The sequence below is a fragment of the Syzygium oleosum genome, unplaced genomic scaffold (genome assembly GCF_021117445.2).
Source record: "Syzygium oleosum isolate NSW1041296 unplaced genomic scaffold, Sole_v2.1 Sole_v2.02, whole genome shotgun sequence".
NCBI lineage: Eukaryota > Viridiplantae > Streptophyta > Magnoliopsida > Myrtales > Myrtaceae > Syzygium > Syzygium oleosum.
Window position 1 is genome coordinate 18629566 of NW_026607486.1, and position 19805 is coordinate 18649370.

The window sequence follows — 19805 nt, forward strand, 5'->3', positions numbered from 1 at the left end:
CCGTGACAATTTCACCCCGAACTAATTTTTTCACCATAAAAAATTCAAAACTGATACACCTGTGATAAATTTACCATTCGTTAGTTTCCGTTAAATTTTATTGTCAAATTACTAAGTTTGATGACACGTGATAGTCGACGGGTGTAGCAATTTGGGGTTTTACCCCTTTGTTTGTCACAAGTTTATTAATTTGTGATTTTTCGTGATATTAATCCAATTTAACAGACACTAACGGAGGGTAAATTTATCACAAATGTACCAGTTTGAGGTTTTTAGTGGTCAAAAAATTAGTTTGAGGTAAAATTGTCACAGGTATATCAGTTTAGAGTTTTTGCTGGTCAAAAAATTAGTTCGGAGATAAAATTATCACAAGTGTATCAGTGTGGGATTTTTGGTGATTAAAAAAATAGTTCGGGATAAATATCAGTTTAGAGTTTTTGATGATCAAAAAAATAAGTTCGAAATAAAATTATCATAAATGTACGAATTTAAGGGTTTTTCATGGTCTTTACTCTTAAATAAAGGGAGCAATTACTTTTCTTCTTTTTCTTTTGCTTTTTAAGGTTCCCATTATCGCCACTCCAGAAAAAATGAAAAATCCCCACCATTTTCATTTTCTGCCCGTCCTTTTTATTATTCCTCCTTCCCCATCAATTTTAAAGCATTTAAGAAGCCATCGTCGTCTACACTTTCCTCTTTTTTCCCTAGATTCTCCTCTCTTGACTCTATCTCTCTCTCTCTCTCTCTTCTCTGCAACAATCCCTCTCTCTCTCTCTCGCTCTCTCTCCCTCTTCTCCGATCAGATCTCCGGCAGCTCTCGGCGCGGAAACTCCGATTCGCTCGGCTCTCTCATCCATGACGCTCGGCTCGGGAGGATCGGGGGTCGTCGGTGAGTTCTCGAAACCCCTTCCCGACCTCGTCGTTCGACCTGGTCTTTGGCCCTCTTGATCTCGTGTTCTTCGCGGACGTGCTTTCGGTTGCTTCGCTTCGCACTTCATCGATCCGGAGATTCTGCGGATTGACGAGCGTGCGCGGTATTAGCGTGTTCAGGTGGTTCGCAGGTCTGTTTTGGCTTGACGACGGTGGTTTCGTCTCTTTCGGTGAAGAATTGGTGACGTTATTCTCTCTGGTTAGGTGCGATGTCGCGTTTAGGGGGGGAGTGCTTGCAATATTTGGTGCTTTAGATGATACAGGCTGGCCTTTTGTATATTAGTCTTTGTTTGATGACGAATTTGAAAGCTTACCGCATGTGTTCTTTGTGTTTGTAAGGGCTTGTGGCTGTTGCGGGATCATGATCTTTGTATGTATGCTTTTTTTCTATGACTGTCTTGCTTAGCTAGCTCTTGCTTGTTAGGCTTTTGGATGTTTGTAGATGATGTGTCGTTGAAAATGCTTTTGTGTTCATACTGCTGGATTTTTGGATTAGTGTGAGGTTTTTGGTGGCTTGCACAAGATTTTGAAATGATGTTCAAGGATTTAATTCACTGGGGAAGTAATTGTAAATGCATTTGGCTGGGATGAATTTGCTGGCGAGTTTGGTTTACTAAGGAGTGAAGGGTGGATAGATCGATACAGATAGCTCAGGAGAAACTGATTTGATGCCTCGCGCACATTGTTTCATTTTTCTATTGTGGTGTACCTGTACAAAACCACTTTCCTCTCAATCTCCTGTGCTTACTTGATACAAGTGCAAATCATATATTAGATGTGACTAGACCTCAATAGCTTCGGTCAGTTGGTTGTTACAATTGCAATTGACCTGAAGGTCTGTTTGTCTAAGTTGCTGGTATTGTCCCACTTTCAGTCACACAAAAATTTCATTTGTTGTGTTTTCTTTGTAGCAACTGTTCTTGCTCATCTAGAAAAGCAGCCTATATCTTCGTAGGAAATGGTGGCAGCATTCTTTTATTATTTAGACTATTAATTTAAGGTAGTGTTTAAAATTATGAAGTCTTAAATCTTGAATTGACGAGTGAGCTAATCGCTCATCAGATCCTGTCTCATGGGAAGTCTTGCTTGTCCAACCGTGCAATAATTTTATTTTCACGTAGGCTTGGGAACACTTTCATGGTTAAGTCATCAAAGGCATTGGCTTGGATTATTGTCTTAAATTGCTGGTATATGGGTCTAGTGAGATATTAGAGCATGTGCGTCAGTAAAGTCTGGCAATTTTGATTATCTATCTCATAACATAATACATGCTCGAACTGAAATTCATTAAAAAATGCTATCACTTTCTTGATCAACCAAAGTATATAAGGAGCTTTATTCATAAATATCCTTATACAAATATAACAAAAACATTAATATTTTGTTCATTGTGTGGGAATGATTGCTTCATCATCACCATTTTCCCTTTAGCATGCATGTATGTTTGCATCTGATGAAGCTTCTGCGCTTGGAGTGGGAACCTCTTGATTGCCTGTATGGTTACTTGGTGCTTCTTTACATGTTTAACTTTGCATAACTTTTACGACATCTAACTTTTTGAGTCTACTTTAGTTCCTCGAAATTTCAGATTATTGGAGGAACTTGAGCGTGGAGAAAAAGGAATTGGAGATGGCACTGTTAGCTATGGGATGGATGATGGAGATGACATTTACATGCGATCTTGGACTGGCACCATCATTGGTCCTCACAATGTGCGGTTTTCTGTGATAAGTAATCTATTATGATTTTCTATTTTCGCAACTTGTGAAAAGAGTACTTGTACTTAAACATTCTTATATGTGCATATGAGTTGCAATTCTCAATTTATTGTGTATTGAGATTTGGTTTCTTAGACGAAAATGCTTTGACTTATGAAGGATAAATTAGATTGTATTGATTAGGGTCATAATATTACAATATTGGGAAACTTTAGTTGGTCTTTTAAAGCTACACCGGGTCCCATGGTGTTACTGTTGCACTTTTCGTTACCGATGGAAACTTATAGATAAATCACGCTTGTGGTCAGCATATGCTTCCGCCGTTAGAACAATAGGATATTCAAGACTTGATAATGTGTTCTTGTTGTTTAGATACTACTGGAAATGTTTTCCATGCTTAACTAGGGTAGTGGTTGCTTAGAGCATGGAATATATTAGTGGGTCACAAAATATTAACTCTGATCACCATCCCAGTTCACTTTATGAAGAAATTTGAAGTTCTTATCTGTCCAATCAGAGGTCATATTTGCCTGACACAATATGAAGATGTAGCCTGAATTCTTGTTCCATGTTGGTCATAAGAGTATATTTTTTGGACTACTTTTCGATATCATCAGTCAAAGTATTATATTTGTTTCTGTTCATGTTCACCACTGTCTAGTGTAAATTGCTTACTGTTGCAGATTTTGCTCTTTTTGCCAGACTGTACATGAAGGTCGTATCTACCAGTTGAAACTGTTCTGCGACAAAGATTACCCAGAAAAGCCACCCAGTGTTCGTTTTCATTCACGCATCAACATGACATGCGTTAACCATGAAACTGGAGTGGTAATTGATCCCATGCTCCTATGCTTGTGGAATGTAGTGGCTTCTATTAGTGCTTGATCATGACTTCGTGCTGCATTGTCTAGATCCGTGTCCATTAGTGAAGCATGGTCATGACTTCATATAGCCATCACTTGTTCCTGTTCAAGAAAAGGATTGGCTTTTGCTTTTCTTTTTCCCAAAGTCGACTGAATGTTATGTCATTTCTGTGATCCTTGATACTCTTGTATTCTGCATAAAAGCCTAGATGTCACACATTCAATATGAGGATTTGATGATAATTGGGCATTGACATAAAAAGACCTAAAGATTACTGCTCTCTGCAGGTCGAGCCGAAGAAATTTGGGTTGCTTGCAAATTGGCAGAGGGAGTACACCATGGAGGACATACTGACTCAGCTGAAGAAGGAAATGGCAGCCCCACACAACAGGAAGCTCGTCCAGCCTCCGGAAGGCACCTATTTCTAGCTTTGAATATGACATAGAAATCAAGGGAGCATGTTGCTTTTGGTGTTTCGCCCATGCAATATATAGTTTGTAATGCTGTGTCGATGCTTTTAAAGTCACGATCGTGGAGGAGGGGACTGGCCCTAAAGAAGCCTGTCCCCTTTTCCTGGGTTCATTGTTGTTCTGTCGACTTCTTTTGCCTAAACCGTGTCTCGAAAGGTTGTTTGGTGAATGGAATTTTATTCTGCGTGTCGAAATAGCTTTCCTCGGTCACTACCTTAATTAGCCACTATTCTTGCCTATTGCTGCAGCATTTAGATCTGACAGGCTGATAGCGGTGATTATTTCAGTCTTCTTGGCCACATGAACACAACAGGATACTGCTCCGATGCTTTGGAATTTCGGAAAAATCGTCTGTACAAATTATGTGATGGTAATTTGGTCAGTGAAAGTTCTAATTTTTCTCCTGCTTATTGCGATGAAGTTTCTACGTGTGCATCTTAACAAATTTCATTCAATGGCAGAAAGTGATTGAATGATTGGTTTTCCTGTTTTTAATGGCAGACTCCAAAATCAAACTGTCTTTTCATCTTTATACGGTTTCGGCCTTAAGGACATAGCTTCCCATTGTCCCCATTCAGCTAAATCAAGCTTAGGAGGACACGATCCCAGGAAGTTGATACAGCGGTTTATTTCGGGATGCAATGTACAAAGTTGTTTTAGATTGTGTTTATTTCATGAAAAATAAATAATTTTAAAAAATGTTTTTTTAAAAGTAATTGTCTATATCGCTTACAAAAGCGATTTTCTAGACTTCCGGCCGTTGATTTGCTGAAAGTAACCACTCAACGGAAAACAATTTTCGATCAAAGAAAACATACATACTTAGGCTTGTTTGGTAACCGGTCAAATAGTGCCTAATTTTATTTTTTTGTTTTCAGGAACAAAAAAAGAATAGAAATCCATTTGGTAAATTTTTTTATTCCTGAGCACAAATTTGTTTTTAGAATCAAGAATAAAAAAAAAAGTTGATTCTTGATTTTGGGAACAAGAATAAGAAATGGAAAAGAAATTTTTTTTTCTCTTTCCTAGCCTGTGGCTAGCGAGAGTTGGACCCTCATGGCCTGGGCGAGGGCCACTCTCGCCGGACCCTCACCTAGGCCGCAAGGGCAGCCCTCGCCTAGGTCGCGAGCTGCCCACGCCGGATCTGGTAAGGGTGGCGACGATGAGGGTCCAGCTTTTGCCAAATCCGGCGAGGGCGGCCCTTGCCTAGGCCGCAAGGGTCTAGCTTTTGCCCTCGCCGGCCCTAACCCGTGGTCGATCGCCGACGACCTGGCCATGAGCCAAGGAAGGAGAAGAAGAAAAAAGAAAACAAAAAAAAAAAAAGAAAAAAGAAAGAAAGAAATATTAAAAAATTAAAATTATTATTAATAAAAAGAAATTTTGTATTGTTACCAAACACATTTATGTTTTTTTTGTATTCTAGGAATGAAAATTTTGGACAATTACCAAACATCTTCAAATGCTTAGAAATTATTTTCGAAAATGGAATAAAAAAAATTTATTTTTGAGCAAAAATTATTTTCGGGAATAGAATAAAAAAATTTATTTTTGAGCAGAAATTATTTCTGGGAATAGAATGGTTACTAAACGGACCCTTAAAAGGAAGAAAACATTTTCCTAAAAAATAATTTCCCCACAAGCAATTTCCATTCATGATGGATCGACCTGTGTAAAGATACAAATCGAGCTCTCGATACCTAGTAAGCTCCTTGCACGGCATTAAAACTCCGCAATGGTCAGTGAACTGGTGAAAATGAACTTCTAGTTTTGGTTTCCAATGGTGAAAGATGAGTTTTGGTTGTGAAGGGTTTATTGCCGTACTTCAGAGCTCGCGGTTTATGCATTTTCAACCGATGCTTTGAATTCGGATTACTAAAACCATACCACAAGAGAGCTGAATATGAAAGGCGACGTTTGTGGCTTGGAATCGTTCTGTCGGAATTGATCGCTGGCCTCACAGCAGTATAACAACAGGGAGATGATCAGGTTCGCATAAGCAACGTCGTCCGCAATAGGTTCATGATCGATCCAATGATTTCAGAGAACAATTTTTTTGCAGCGAATCAGCTCTAAAAGCAAACCAAGTTGCAATGGCGTGCATTTCCCTTGACCCTATTGGAAGGTAGGAAATAAGCTAATTTGAAAATGCATATAGAAATTGAAACCGTGCAACAAGTTGAAAGCGGTCTGATAAATTCGAGTGTGCAATTGAGATCTTGGCTTATCTCGAAAATACCTGCTCTCATTCGACGGACCCCGAACAAGGTCGTCTTAAACGAGTATCACGAACTTTGAAGAGATATCTGACAGCTAAAATGGACTCAGGGTGTATGCACCCAGCCTACCTGCTAATTTCTCTTGGTTAACAGGCGCAGACAAGGTCGTTCACTTGTTAAGTTTCCTCCTTTATGCATCGTCCACCACATCCTTGTACGTTCCTTTACCTTTCTCTTGATTTCTTCTATGCTGTTCTTCAATGATAGCCGATCACAGAAGTGATTTACAAAGGCAGTGTAGAGAACTGCCTTCCTTATTGGCAGAGCAGAGTCTTTCCCCTTTATCTGCGTAGCAATTAGAATGCACAGGGGAAGGTATGGAAGAGTAAAGGAGCTTTTGCTTCTAGCAAACTTTAAGGGAAGGATGCATATTTCCACAAAACAGAACATCAATCTTCAGCATGCACAGTCATAGCAACATATGGGCGAAAGGAAATTGTATTGCAGCTCGAAAGTCAAAACATCATGCTTAAAGTCGATCTTCAACACACCCAGCTGACTAGTTTAATTCAACATGTCCTTAACAAATACTAACCCACTATTGAAATAAAAATCAGACAGACCGCAAAAAGCTCTCCATTCTTCTCACAGCAATTCAATCAGTACCTCCTTCCAGGTCCGCCGCGGCCGAAAGCCTGGGCAGGCATCATGACCTGCGGCTCGACCTCCACGAGCCCAGGAATTTCGGACATGCCAAGAGAAGCAAGCATGTCAAGGGTCTCCTTGTCGACCTTGATCTCGTTGGTCTTGATGGCCGACTCGTCGGGCACAAAGTCCATGCGGCGCTCACGCTCTTCCTCCTGCAGCTTCAACGAGATCCCACGGACGGGTCCCTTCTGAATTCGCTTCATCAAGTGGGTGGAGAACCCGGCGATCTTGTTCCGGAGCCTCTTCGACGGAATGATGGCAACTTCCTCCAGGATCTTCTTGTTCGTGTGGAAATCCAGAGTCATGCGAGAGTAGTACCTCTCGATAACCTGGCGAGAGGACTTCTTCACGGTCTTGGTGCGGACACGGCCCATGACGGCTTACCTTTTCCTACATAAGGTTGGAGAAACCACAAAAATGACATTGCATCCAAGGTTCACGGAACACAAAAACCACTTAACCCCACAAAACATAAACAAAGCAAACACCACAAGAACAGAACAGCCATTACCATATCTCAGTTGCAATTACTCGTCAGATTACAGCACTAAGGAAAAATAAACAGCTCATCAAAATTCTATAGCGGAAAACTCGAGCATCGAAACCCTAGGTGCTTGCTAAAAGGGACTCCATCGCGATTAAGAGAATGTCACAATCAGATATTGAACAGCAGATATTCGAATCCTCTCATCGAAGGCAACGAAACTTCGCCCGAACAAGATCCGATACCGAGACCAGGCCGAACTAAAAGAACATGAAAAACCCATGAAAATCAAAGTCACCCAACGCACAATCCTCCAACCCCAATAAAAACTAACTCAAGATGTATAAGAAAAACTGCATACGACAGGCTACAGACAAGTCGAGGTTCAAAGCGCAACCGGGCCAGTGATTTCCAGAAATCAAGAACGAGCAGAACAGAATATGGCCCCAACCAAGCATCCCAGATCAGATTTTATCGACGCAAGTTGCAGTAGAGCAGCCAAAGAGCCGCGAGATTAGCTAACCTGTTGAAGACGGAAGATGGAAGATGGAATGGGGTGGTCGTGCGAACGCTCGGCGACTGCGACAGAGAATGGCGCTTTCGCCCGGCGGATGCGTGTATAAATATGAGGGGAGACGCTAGGGTTTCTCTCCACGGAGCCAGCGAGCCGAGCCTAGAGGGGCTCCTTTCGGTACGGTTCGAACAGATCTGGGCTTGGCTTTTTTTGGGCTCGCTATGTAGGCCAGGCCCAAAAAAGGCCCAAATCGAAATTGCTAGATTTGGTGGCCTAACTTCTTTTTCTTTTTTGTATTTTAATTTTTTTTTTTGAAAATATTGACTGTAATCAAACTTGAAATCTCTAACGTGCAATTCTCAAAAGATGAAATTAAATCTACTCAAAATTCATCTCAGACTTTAACATGTAATAAATTTTGTGGCCCATTTGAAGTTTGAGGTTTCGATGGTTAATTTCATATTTTTATGACTTTATTGAGGTTCATTATAATGAATCACTTATCTTCAAACGTTCGACTTTGCTTTATCTGCTAATATTAGACATTATTATTTTTAATACATTTCAGGCCTGAAAAACCCAAACCGACTTGAATGAAAATTTCAAAATTGGGCCGAAGACTAGCCTGGTCATAATTGGGCCCGTAAAATCGGACCGGTTCAATCCCCTTTTTTGGGTCTTCTGTGCCCTTTTTTTGGCACCCTTAGTGGATGTGGTGGTATGCGAAATTCGTGTGGAACTATCATTGAGACAAGGGATCTTATTAGTTTAATAGTTGAGAAACGGCTTAGTTTTCCAAAAAAAATTTAACCTTTGAATCCAGTTCCAATTCTGTCTCAATTTTTTTTTTATCTCAAAAAAGATTTCTAACTTTTATTCTAGTCTCAAATCTGCCTATACTTTCAAAAATCATCTCCAGTTTATTAAAATTATCGATATCAGAACTAGTTAGAAGTCCATTATCAGAACCTGTGTTTTCATCAACACCTTTACCTCGTAAGGAACAATAGCAATCTTTTGATATTGATAATATTGAAGAAATTAGTAGCGATTTTTGGACGTGAGACCATATTTGGGACTAAAGTAAAAGTTAGGGATTTTTTATAAGCTAAAAAAAATTTGGGGCAAAATTGGAATTAAACCTAAAGTTGAGAATTTTTTAGAGAATTAGCCTATTGAGAAACTAATGGTGACTTTAGTTGATATTGATGAAGGATTCCTTGGAGAAGCCAATCCAAAAACAATTAATAATAATAAAATATACCCTTGAGAAGAGAAAATAAGATGCAAAAAAAATGATTAGCACTTCTCTTTTCATAAAAAAAAATGATTAGCACGCCTTTTACACAGGGAATAGCTAATTACTGACATACTTATTTATGTTTAACATATAAAACACTATACTAAAATGTTGGGTACTGAAAAAAAAGAAACTGTATATGCTTGAGAGGGGAAAGAAAAGATAGTGAGTCGACTGACTATGAATATCCCAGTATTCATACATTTGTGTTGGCAAAGTCAAACAATTAATAATAATAAAATGGGAAAATACCACAAAAAACCCCAAACTTATGCCACTTGTGACACATTAACCTCACAATACTTTGGCCGATGGGCATTTTCGTCTTTTTCCTTTCTTCTCTCTTCCCTCCGCCGACCATGGCGGAGGGAAGCCGGCGAGGGCGATCCTCACCGGCGCTGGGTAGGGCGAGGGCTGCCCTCGCCGACGTCGGGCGAGGCTGCCCTCGCCCGCCCAGGTGAGGGCGACCCTCGCCAAATCCAGTGAGGGCAGCCCTCGCCTGAGTTGAGTGAAGTCGCCCTCGCTAGATCCGGCAAGGGCAGCCCTCGCCCGACGCCGACGAGGGCAGCCCTCGCCCGACGCCGACGAGGGCAGCCCTCGCCAAAGCCGGCGAGGGCTACCCTCGTCGGCTTCCCTCCGCCATGGCTGGCGGAGGGAAGAGAGAAGACAAGAAAAAAAAAGGAAAAAAGTCGAAAATGCCCATGACCCAAAGTATTGTGGGATAAATGTGTCACAAGAGGCATAGTTTGGGGTTTTTTGTGTCACAAAAAAAAGTTCAGGATAAATTTGTCACAAGTGACATAGTTTGGAGTTTTTTGTGTCACAAAAAAAAGTTCAAGGTAAATTTGTCACCAGTGATATAGTTTGAGGTTTTTGGTGGTATTTTCCCTAATAAAATATACCCTTGAGAAGAGAAAATAAGATGCAAAAAAATGATTAGCACTTCTCTTTTCACAAAAAAAAATGATTAGCACGCCTTTTACACAGGGAATAGCTAATTACTGACATACTTATTTATGTTTAACATCTAAAACACTATACTAAAATGTTGGGCACTGAAGAAAAAGAAACTGTATATGCTTGAGAGGGGAAAGAAAAGATAGTGAGTCGACTGACTATGAATATCCCAGTATTCATACATTTGTGTCGGCAAAGTCAAATCTTATACAAAATAATGGTAGTAGATCGGTACATCATCAAACTTGCTTTATTCAGTGATTTTCAACACTTCAGCTTTCAAAATATAAATTGCAGGAATAAAGATCACATTGTTTTATTAGAAGTTGACCTCTCTCTGTCTCCCTCGCACTCTCTTTCTCATGGTTTGGTGGGTGGGGGTGCAAGGCCAGCCTTCAGTGCTTGAATGGTGGTGACATTAGTATTGAAAGATTTAGCCAGGATCCCATCGTCGATGTTGGTCTCGAAGACGGCCACAGGGACCGATACCAATCCCGCGCTTGCGCTCCCAAACGCGGAGACTGCCACCGCAGAGTCGGTCTGATTAAAATTGTACTGAAAGTGGACAAGCCCCTTGGGGAATATGAACATGTCACCAGCTTGGAGGGTCTGAGTGAAGAGCTTGTTGGTCGTGTCGACGAACCCAACCTGCAGCGACCCATATATGAGGAACAGGAGCTCCGATCCGCGGGGGTGCGTGTGTGGGGGGTTCACCGAGCTGGCCGGGAATTGGAGGACTGCAAACGAGACGCTCTGCCCTTCCAGAGCGGGGAACTCCTTTGCACTTGCTTTGGTCACTGTAAACGCGGTCGGGGGATTGGACCCCAAGATAGACCTCATGCCGGTGAAGGTGAAGAAGTTGCCATCGATGTTACTGATGTTGACGTTCGGGGGGACCACAAAGTCGGTGAGAATGTCGGGATCGCCGGCGCTTGTAAAGCCAAAAAGGGACAAACTGAGGACTAATGCCACGACGAGCTCATTCTTGGCCATGATGGACACTTTGGAGCTCATAAAAATGACTGACTTTTGTGTTCTTTGTGTGAAGACAGGCTTGAGTTCTAGCTTTCTAGCTTGGCCTTGTTTTTATAGGAAGAGTCTGAGAGAGAAAAGAACTAAATGTTGCTCGCTGAAGATTACAATGCCGCCCTCGATGTTTTCTAGACATGGTCACCCAATTACAGTAACGACAGCAACTTGGTTCCAAGCTTCGTTATGTCTTGCTCAAGCATAATGCCGAGATATTTGCATCGAGGGCGTGTTACAACTCTTGTCACGCGAGCCGGTGATCGACCAAAAGAGTATAGACAGCTGACATGTCTTGAACTTATTAAGCTGTTTTGATGTCAACTTATTAATTTTCTCGTTTTGACTTTTCTGGGTTTTTTTTCTATTTGGTTGCGCTTTTCTGGGTTTCAAGTGTAAGCCCTTGAAAATGATGACAGCTGGTCGTCGAAAAAGAGGATTATTTTGCCATTCAACACACGTTAATCACATTTAACTTAGTCATCATCTACAAGAACGTAATGGGCTTCAAAAATAGCTGAATACCCATTTCTCTTTCCTTACCATGTCATTTTTGGAGAAAGTACAAAAAAATTTCTAAATCTATTGCATCTATATCAACTCAGTTTTAATTTTTTTAATTGGATCAATTTAGTTCTAAAATCTTTTCGCATTGGTATCACTTGAGTCTATCCGATAATTTAGGTTGGAAATTGCTGACATCGATGTCTGCCGTCCTACGTGGCATGACCAGCGTTGACACGGACAAAGTTTACAAAATCTTGATATTTTTTCTGATATTTTTATTACTTTTATTATTTGTTATTTTTATTTTCATTGTGGCCAGCGAGGCTGGAGAGGATCGCCTTTGTCCTCGTCATCAGCGATCGTGCCATGTAAGACAGTCTGCGATGACATCATCAAATTTCCAGCCTAAATTGACCGGATGGACTCAACTGATACCAACGTGAAAATGTTTAGGACTAAATTGGTCCAATTGAAAAAAATGCTAGCTTAGGCTTCCCAACGAACCAAAGGAAGTCTAAAATTGCCTCACAGTTTCGATCTCAAGTATCCGTCATTGACAAGTGGTATTAGAGCAAGTAGAAAAGAGTCTGTTCAAAGAGATTGAGGAACATATCAAGTGGTCGTGAGAATGTTGAACCAAGAAGTTATCGATGTTGCCACTGTTGAAGAGGCTCCCCAAGAGATGGTCGTCCAAGAGTGGGAGACCAGCAGTAGAGCCAAGAAGAGGGCCGTTTCGATGGATGTTATGTCCGCTCTCGAGGAAAGGTTCGTTAGAATGAAGGCCAGCATGGTGGAGTTCGTGGACGGAATCGATGAGGTCGTGAAAGAGCGAATCAACGTAATCAAAGAGACGCTCCACCTTGAATTCACGACCGTCGTGATCAAATCCACGGCCCCCTTGCACTTGAAGGAGGAATCCCTCGAAGCCATGATTGAGGCTTTGTAGATGAAAGTCCTAGAGCTCAAAGAGGACAATTTCTACAAGGCCAAAGTCGAAGATTTGATATTGGACATCTAAGAGCTCAAGACCGAACTAGTCATGTGCAAGAATAGTAAAATGTACGGTGCCGCACCTGCTCAAGTGGCACACAAGGTGGATGTGCCGAAAACCAAGGAGTTCAAGGGCAACTGGTCCGCTAAAGAAGTGCACAACTTCATTTGGAGCATGGAACAATACTTTGGCGCCGTCGACATTCCAAAGGAGATGGCCAAGGTAAGAAACATCTCTATGTTCCTAACCGATAATGCCATGATTTGGTGGCGAAATAGGTGCGATGAGACTAAGCGAGGTGCCTTTGTCAAATAATTTTGAGATTACTTCTTCCTTGAGTTCGCCCAACAAGAGGCCAGTAGCAAACTTCATCGCCTTCAACAAAAGGGCATGGTCTGGGATTACGTGAAAGAGTTCACCAAACTAAAACTCCAAATTCCCAACTTAGAGGAAGAGGAAGCTAATGGGGCATAGATGGATGGCTTGAAGCCTTAGGCCCAACTCGAACTTAAAAGACGAGATGTCCGAAGTATCTCAAAAGCACTCACTGTAGCCGAGCCTCCTGCCGACTTCCCCAAACCCGAATCTTTCAAGTCCAAAGGAAATGGGTGGACAATGGTTCACCACCACGATGAAGACAAGGAAGGCGAAGTTACCGTTGTCGAAGAGACTGACGAGAAAGATCATGGGGAGATGGCCCTTTCAAGAACCCAACAAAAGGTGGAACTGACCCAAGGTGACTTTCACAAAGAAAGGGAGAGGAAACCACCACCATCCCGTTGCTTCTTTTGTGAAAGTCCCCATTGATCCCGAGATTGTCCAAAGAGGTACAAACTCACGACAGTGCTCGCCATAGAGGAAAAGGAAGAAGCAAAGCAAGAGAAGAGAGAAGGGCGGCTGAGAACCGTAAAGAATCTCAACTTCGTAAAGACTCAAACGACGCCTAAGAAGCCTCCAAGTATAAGTTTGCCATTTGTGGAAGTCAAGGTTAAGAACACAAAACTCTATACCTTGGTGGACACGAGTGCGTCAAACATGTTATTCACTACAAAAAAACATAATTTTTGCAACGAAAAATTTGGAAAAATCCGTCGCAAATCGAATTTGCGACGAATTTAGCGACGGAAAAAATTCCGTCGCTAATAGGTCGTCGCAAAATTTTGCGACGGACAAAAATTCGTCGCAAATAATTCGTCGCAAAATTCGTCGCAAATTAGCCACGAACACTATCCGTCGCAAAATTCGTCGCAAATAATTCGTCGCAAATTTCGTCGCAAAATTCGTCGCAAAATTCGTCGCAAATAATTCGTTGCAAATTTCGTCGCAAATTAGCCACGAACTTTATTCGTCGCAAATTTTGTCGCAAATTTCGTCGCAAAATTCGTCGCAAATATCGACGCAAATTTCGTCACAAATTTAGTCGCACATTTCGTCGCTAATTATCCGTCGCTAATTATTCGTCGCAAAATTTGTCGCTAATTTGCAAAAAAAAAAATTTTGGTCAGTAATTTACAACAAACTTATTTGTGGCAAAATTCGTCGCTAATTTGCCATAAATTTTTTTTACTTTTGCCATTAACATTATTCATGATCGAATTTAGCGACAATTTTTTATTAATTCTTTAGCGACGAACTCCCCTACGAATATCGTTTAGCGACGAAATTTTATTTTTGCATTGAACTTTTGTAATTTGTGATCGTACGATAAAATAATTTATTTCATTTTTCGATTTTAAACCTAATTAAAAACAAAATTAATTTTTGGAATTTATATTTAACATTGATTAAGCACTTAATAACATCAAAATATTATAATAATATGAAAATGAAATACATTCATCTACATTTTCCACAAGAATGATAAAAATAAAGAACCAAACTGAAAGGTGCATTCTTCCTCTTCAAGACAGACTTTCTCAATTGAGGAACTATCCAACCAAAAGGCGTTATCAGCCTTGTTATCAGAAAAAAGTTCACAGAATATGTTCTTGGCTCCACCAAGTCTAGCAGCCAAACCTTCTAACTTTCTCCATGTCAACTTAAGTAGCTTCATGTCAATGGTTGCAGGTGAAGTCCCCAGATTTGACATACCAAGACAGTTCCTCTCGTCCGTCTTCTGCTTCTAATAACCTCTTGAAGCAAGTGATCGCCATTAATCTCCACAGAGGGAGTATTTGTTAAACGAACTTATCCTGATATATGATTACCGTGGAGCACCTGGATTCGTGCTAAAAAAAGTTTACTGCTCAGAAATAGATACAGTCAACCAAAATGAAAATAACAAGTTGTCACTAATAACACTCAAAAACAAAGGCCACAGAAAACTTGAATCTTTCTTCTGAACAATGACAACATATTACATAAGGGAGGTAAAAAAGGGAGTCTCAGACAAACCTTCCCTCAACATATACGAATATAGAGAAGAACCCAGACCAAGGATGACCAACATTGACAAAAAAGGGCAGTTAAAATAAAAAATAAACCCTGATCACAGGTTACAATTAGAATTTTATACTGGTGCCTATCTGACCTATTGCATGATAGTATTAGATGATAAAATAGCCAGTGTCCAACTCAAGAACCATCCACAAAAATTCAATCCAAGATACACACACACAAGTAGAAAATAAAAGTTCTACCTATCCAAAGAGGCACATCTTTAGCACAGATATATTGTACTGGTGAACGGTGACCTACGATAAACAGCTAGGACAGAAAATATGGACAAATATTTCTCTTTAAAAGTAATACCCGTGAAACCTCATATCGATTGACCCAGAAATTAAGCCTTGAAAAAAAAAACCGTTGTTTGTCAGTCACTAACTAACATATAATATCTAACACAAGGATCATCACCATTCAGTTTCCAAGTTACTTGAAGCATACAATCTGGCAGATGGAAGATGTATCATATAATATATCAAGCCCATAACGGCCATGACATCCATAAGCTCAGAGAATACTATTCTACCATACCACATCTTAATTGGAGACTATTCAATCATTGTTCAGCGCATAATTAGGTAAGCATTCACATTCATATTACATGAGCATTACCGTGTGTGATAAACAGAGAAACATGAACTTCAACAGGCTCGTGATTCTAGATAGGGAAAATCATACCAGCAGGTAACTATGAAGTTCAACATGCAAATCATTCTGAAAAAAACAACAATCATGCTTTGGTTCTACTAGTAATTAGAATTTTCTCGTAACTAGCGTCTGCATAAAACCTTATCAGCTTATCATAACCCGAAGGCCTTGTAACGCATTTGGTGGCTTGGTGTTATGGAGAACAGAACGATGCATCCTAGCCAAATGCTGACTCTAACATTTGTTTCTCTGATGATAATAATCTCAATTTCTGCTTTGCTAATTCAAACCCTAGAAATGCTCAAAAAATTGTGATGGAGAGTTCATGATCACGAAGGCGATACTTCCCCAAATTACTTGTATTGATGGACCATTAGCTGTGCACTTTCAACAAAAATCAAACAAGCAAAAGTTTATAAACAGAAGCTAATGCCAGGCAGTAGATTATTCTCGCCATTACAACCCACAAGATGGTTGGATTTCAGCCAAAGTGACTGTGGATATGACAATAAGCAAATATTCAAACACAAATTTTTGGCAAATAGTAATTAGACTATAAAGCTTGATGTTGCCTAAGATGCAGATTCTCCAGGCATATAGACTACAATCTAGTATGAAGATTTTTAAGGAACAGAGACACCACACAAAATGCGAAATGTGGCAAAACCATCTTTGCAGGATAAATCAGCCTCCACACAGCTTGAGACATTGAAATATTCAGGGCAACATAAACAAATTCAAGACAATAACCCGGAGATAGTCGAAGGTCATGTGCCGTTCAACTCAAAAGAGCATATAAACTAAGATAGCAACTAACTCCCCGCAAGAGAAGTACTGGGCAAAGAGGCGGCAGACCCACTGTAAACCATGAGGAAACAATTAAAGCTGGAAACATACCATGGGGAATGTCCTTAAGCTGTATACCACGACCCTGAAATACCAGCGAGCCATTAATCCCTTGGAAAAAAAGATTAAAAAAGAGAGTCCAAGCGTGCCAGTTCAAGATTGGTATATCGCTAATATCGCTACAGAGAGGTATTATTGACCGGCAGGCAATTCCTTCGCTTGCATTCTGTCAAGCCAGTTCAAGATTGGTTCCGATTTAGACGCAGAAGAAACTAGGAATACAAGTTCTGATGAAATACGATTCATCATCAGAGAAGAGTTTTCCCTAATCCATTTCATGTGTTCAAGGGCAAGTCTCACCTCGTCCGCATCATTTAAGTATTTCAGGAAAGTGACATGGGAGTCTAAATTGCCCAAATCACAATTGAAACGTTGGAGCAACTTTGAAGCGGTAACAAAATCACCTGCATCAAGCATGTCAAGACATAGAACCAAGACATTATCTGTTGGTGCAATTATATAAGATCAAGAATACTCAAATTCAGTATTTACCGAGCTCGTCAAAACTTTACCTTTTCTGCAGAGACACAGGATGAATGCACTGAGGACACTACTGGCAAGAGTTGGATCCTGTTCAATACACTTATCGAAAATATCAAAGGCAACTTCAAAGTTTGCTTCTTGACAAAGCCCTTCTATGAGAGATTTGTAGATTGAGGAATCTGGTTCCAACCCTTTCTCCAACATGTGGTAAAACAGCCTCCTCGCCTCTTCAACTTGCCCTATTTCAGAGAACTTCTTGATCAAGATAGTATATGTTCTAAAATCTCCAGAATACCCACTTGAAAACATCTCATCCCACAGCCTTTTTGCTGGACGTATAAGATCTTCCCGACAACATGCTTCCAGAACAGAATTATAGCCAACCACATCTGGGCCCAACCCTTTCTTCTTCATCACCTGAAGGATTCCATAAGCTTCTCTTACTTTTCCAGCCCTGCATAAAAATGAGACCATCACAGTGTAACTCTCCGCATCAGTAAAATAACCACCAGAATCCAAGACTTGATACACCTGCATCAGTACATCAGTTTGGTTGTGCTTGCATAAGTTCCTACACAAATTGCTCAATGTCAAAAGGGTCGGGAACTTTCCCTTCTTAATCATGAACCTAAAGAAGGCGATAGCTGATTGGGGATCATCAGCTGAGATTGTTCCGATCAATGCATTGAGGATATCATCCTCCAGGGGAAAGTCCCCACTAACGATGACTTCACCCAACTCTGAGGCTTCCTTCATTAGTCTTTCAGAAATCAGAGTAAATAAAAACTCTTTATAGTCATTCGCCCTCGGAGCTACTCCTAACTTCCGCTTCAACTTCAAAACTCTCTCTTTCTGCACCACATCACCCATTTCTCGAAAAGCTTCCGCAACAATTCTATACGCCATAAAATCAGGTTTGCAGCTTCTACTTCTCAGCTCGTCCAGCACCCAGAGAGCATCTGATACCCTTGAAGCTTGACAAAGACCATGAACTACCAAAACGGCAATAACTGACCCGTTAATCCCTGCATTACGCCTCCTAACTTCATCTAACGCGCTCAGAACCTCGGAAATTTCCCCATTACCACAAAACTTCCACAAGAACACGCCCAATCCCAGAGTGCTCAAACGAACACCCCCACTGCATCATTTCATCGAACACCTTCCTTGCATTATCGATATACCCATCAGACGCGAGGGCAGCCAGAAGCAAGTTACACACGTCGGGCCCAACGTCCCCAACTAACGAACCAATCTCGCTGAAAACCAAAAACCCGTCGTGGGTCCTCTTGTTCCTGACGAAACAGGCGATGACGTGCCCGTATGCCGAGGCGTCGAGGCTGATCCCGCGGGCCCTGACCCGCTTCAACAGGGCCTCGACGGCGTTGGACTGTCGGGAAGCGGAGAGGGACTTGAGGACGGAGCGGTACGTGAGGGGGTCGTGAGCGAAGCCGGGCTGCTGGGAGGCCCAGTCGAAGAAGCCGAGGGCGAGCGAGGGGTGGGGGATCAGGAAAGGGTCGATCACGCGGGCGACGAGCTGAGGGGTGAGCAGGTCGCGGCAGCCGAGACGGTGGAGAGCTTGCTCGAGCGAGGCCGTCCATGTGCGCGCCGAGACGGTGCGGCTGGAGGCTGAAATGAGAGCTCTGCTTATTCTTCGCCGCGCTCGATTTCCTCCTCCTCTTGGGCACGCCCTGTTTCTCCACGGAGCTCCCTCCTTTCGGATTCTCCTCGCTCTCCTTCCCTTTCGGGGGGGCGTCGTCGTCCCCGTCGTCATCTTCGGCCGAGGCCTCCTCGTCGGCGGCCTCGGCCTCCTCCTCCTCCGGAGCGGCGATCTCTCGGTCCTCTTGATCTGCCTCCTCCACCTCTGATTTCTCGGGGAGCTCCTCCTCCTTGCCCTCGACGGGGGGAGGAGCCGCCGCCCCTTCGGGCTCCGCGGCCTCTAGGGCTCCGGAGGCCATGGGCGAGGAGGAGTCGCGGGAGGAAGAGCGAGCGCGAGAGGTTTGGGGGTGTGGGGGAGAGGGAAGAAGCAGAAGCGAGAAGCGAGAAGGGAGAAGAGGGAGAGAGAGGGAGAACAGTGAGCGAGAGAGAGAGAAATTGGGGGTAAGGGCGGGGCTTTGGGGCGCACTTTTTTTAATTAAATTTGCGACCAACTTCATATTTCATCGCAAATTTTAGCGACGAACCTTTTCAGTTCGTCGCTAATTTGCGACGAATCTTATGTTCGTCGTAAATTTTTGCGACGGATTTTATTTTCGTCGTAAATTTGCGACGAATTTTGTTTCCGTCGCAAATTTACGACGGATTATTTTTCCGTAGCAAAGTTTTGCGACGGGTTTTGTTTCCGTCGCAAAATTGCGACGGATTTTGTTTCCGTCGCAAATTTTTGCGATGGATTTTTTTTTCCGTCGCAAAAACTAATTTTTTCCGTTGCAAATTTGCGACGGACTTATTTTTCTGTCGCTAATTTGCGACGGAAGTGATCTTCGCGGCACATGGCGCCCATTTTTTCAAATCCGTCGCTAATTTGCAACGGAATTACCGACGGAAATGTTTATACCGACCAATTTTTCGAATCCGTCGCTAATTCCATCGGAACATTGAGTAGATATGCTTTTTACAATGACACATTACTCATATT

The 19805-nt window shown here is 41.8% G+C and overlaps 3 protein-coding genes and 1 pseudogene across 3 annotated transcripts; 1 reads left to right on the forward strand and 3 right to left on the reverse strand.

The window, feature by feature from the left end:
* The first annotated feature begins 716 nt into the window (after positions 1-716).
* Positions 717-4176, forward strand: LOC115673052 (ubiquitin-conjugating enzyme E2 variant 1D). The gene is made up of 4 exons (XM_030595083.2): positions 717-889; positions 2503-2642; positions 3351-3476; positions 3800-4176. The coding sequence occupies exons 1-4, from the start codon at positions 856-858 to the stop codon at positions 3938-3940; spliced, it is 441 nt and encodes a 146-aa protein (XP_030450943.1). The 5' UTR covers positions 717-855; the 3' UTR covers positions 3941-4176.
* A 2504-nt stretch (positions 4177-6680) lies between these two features.
* Positions 6681-7333, reverse strand: LOC115673274 (40S ribosomal protein S17-4-like). Its single transcript, XM_030595388.2, has one exon. The coding sequence runs from the start codon at positions 7278-7280 to the stop codon at positions 6858-6860; it is 423 nt and encodes a 140-aa protein (XP_030451248.1). The 5' UTR covers positions 7281-7333; the 3' UTR covers positions 6681-6857.
* A 3072-nt stretch (positions 7334-10405) lies between these two features.
* On the reverse strand, positions 10406-11240 carry LOC115672965 (germin-like protein 9-3). Its single transcript, XM_030594969.2, has one exon. The coding sequence runs from the start codon at positions 11173-11175 to the stop codon at positions 10522-10524; it is 654 nt and encodes a 217-aa protein (XP_030450829.1). The 5' UTR covers positions 11176-11240; the 3' UTR covers positions 10406-10521.
* A 5568-nt stretch (positions 11241-16808) lies between these two features.
* LOC115667132 (pentatricopeptide repeat-containing protein At5g14080-like) lies at positions 16809-18958 on the reverse strand (annotated as a pseudogene).
* Positions 18959-19805: the final 847 nt, after the last annotated feature.

Bases quoted from the DNA above. Each gene is read 5' to 3' on its own strand.
- LOC115673052 (XM_030595083.2), top strand. From the start codon at position 856: ATGACGCTCGGCTCGGGAGGATCGGGGGTCGTCG. The intron at 890-2,502 runs GTGAGTTCTCGA...AGTCTACTTTAG, and splicing joins GGGAGGATCGGGGGTCGTCG to TTCCTCGAAATTTCAGATTA. The intron at 2,643-3,350 runs GTGCGGTTTTCT...TCTTTTTGCCAG, and splicing joins CCATCATTGGTCCTCACAAT to ACTGTACATGAAGGTCGTAT.
- LOC115673274 (XM_030595388.2), bottom strand. From the start codon at position 7,280: ATGGGCCGTGTCCGCACCAAGACCGTGAAGAAGTCCTCTCGCCAGGTT.
- LOC115672965 (XM_030594969.2), bottom strand. From the start codon at position 11,175: ATGAGCTCCAAAGTGTCCATCATGGCCAAGAATGAGCTCGTCGTGGCA.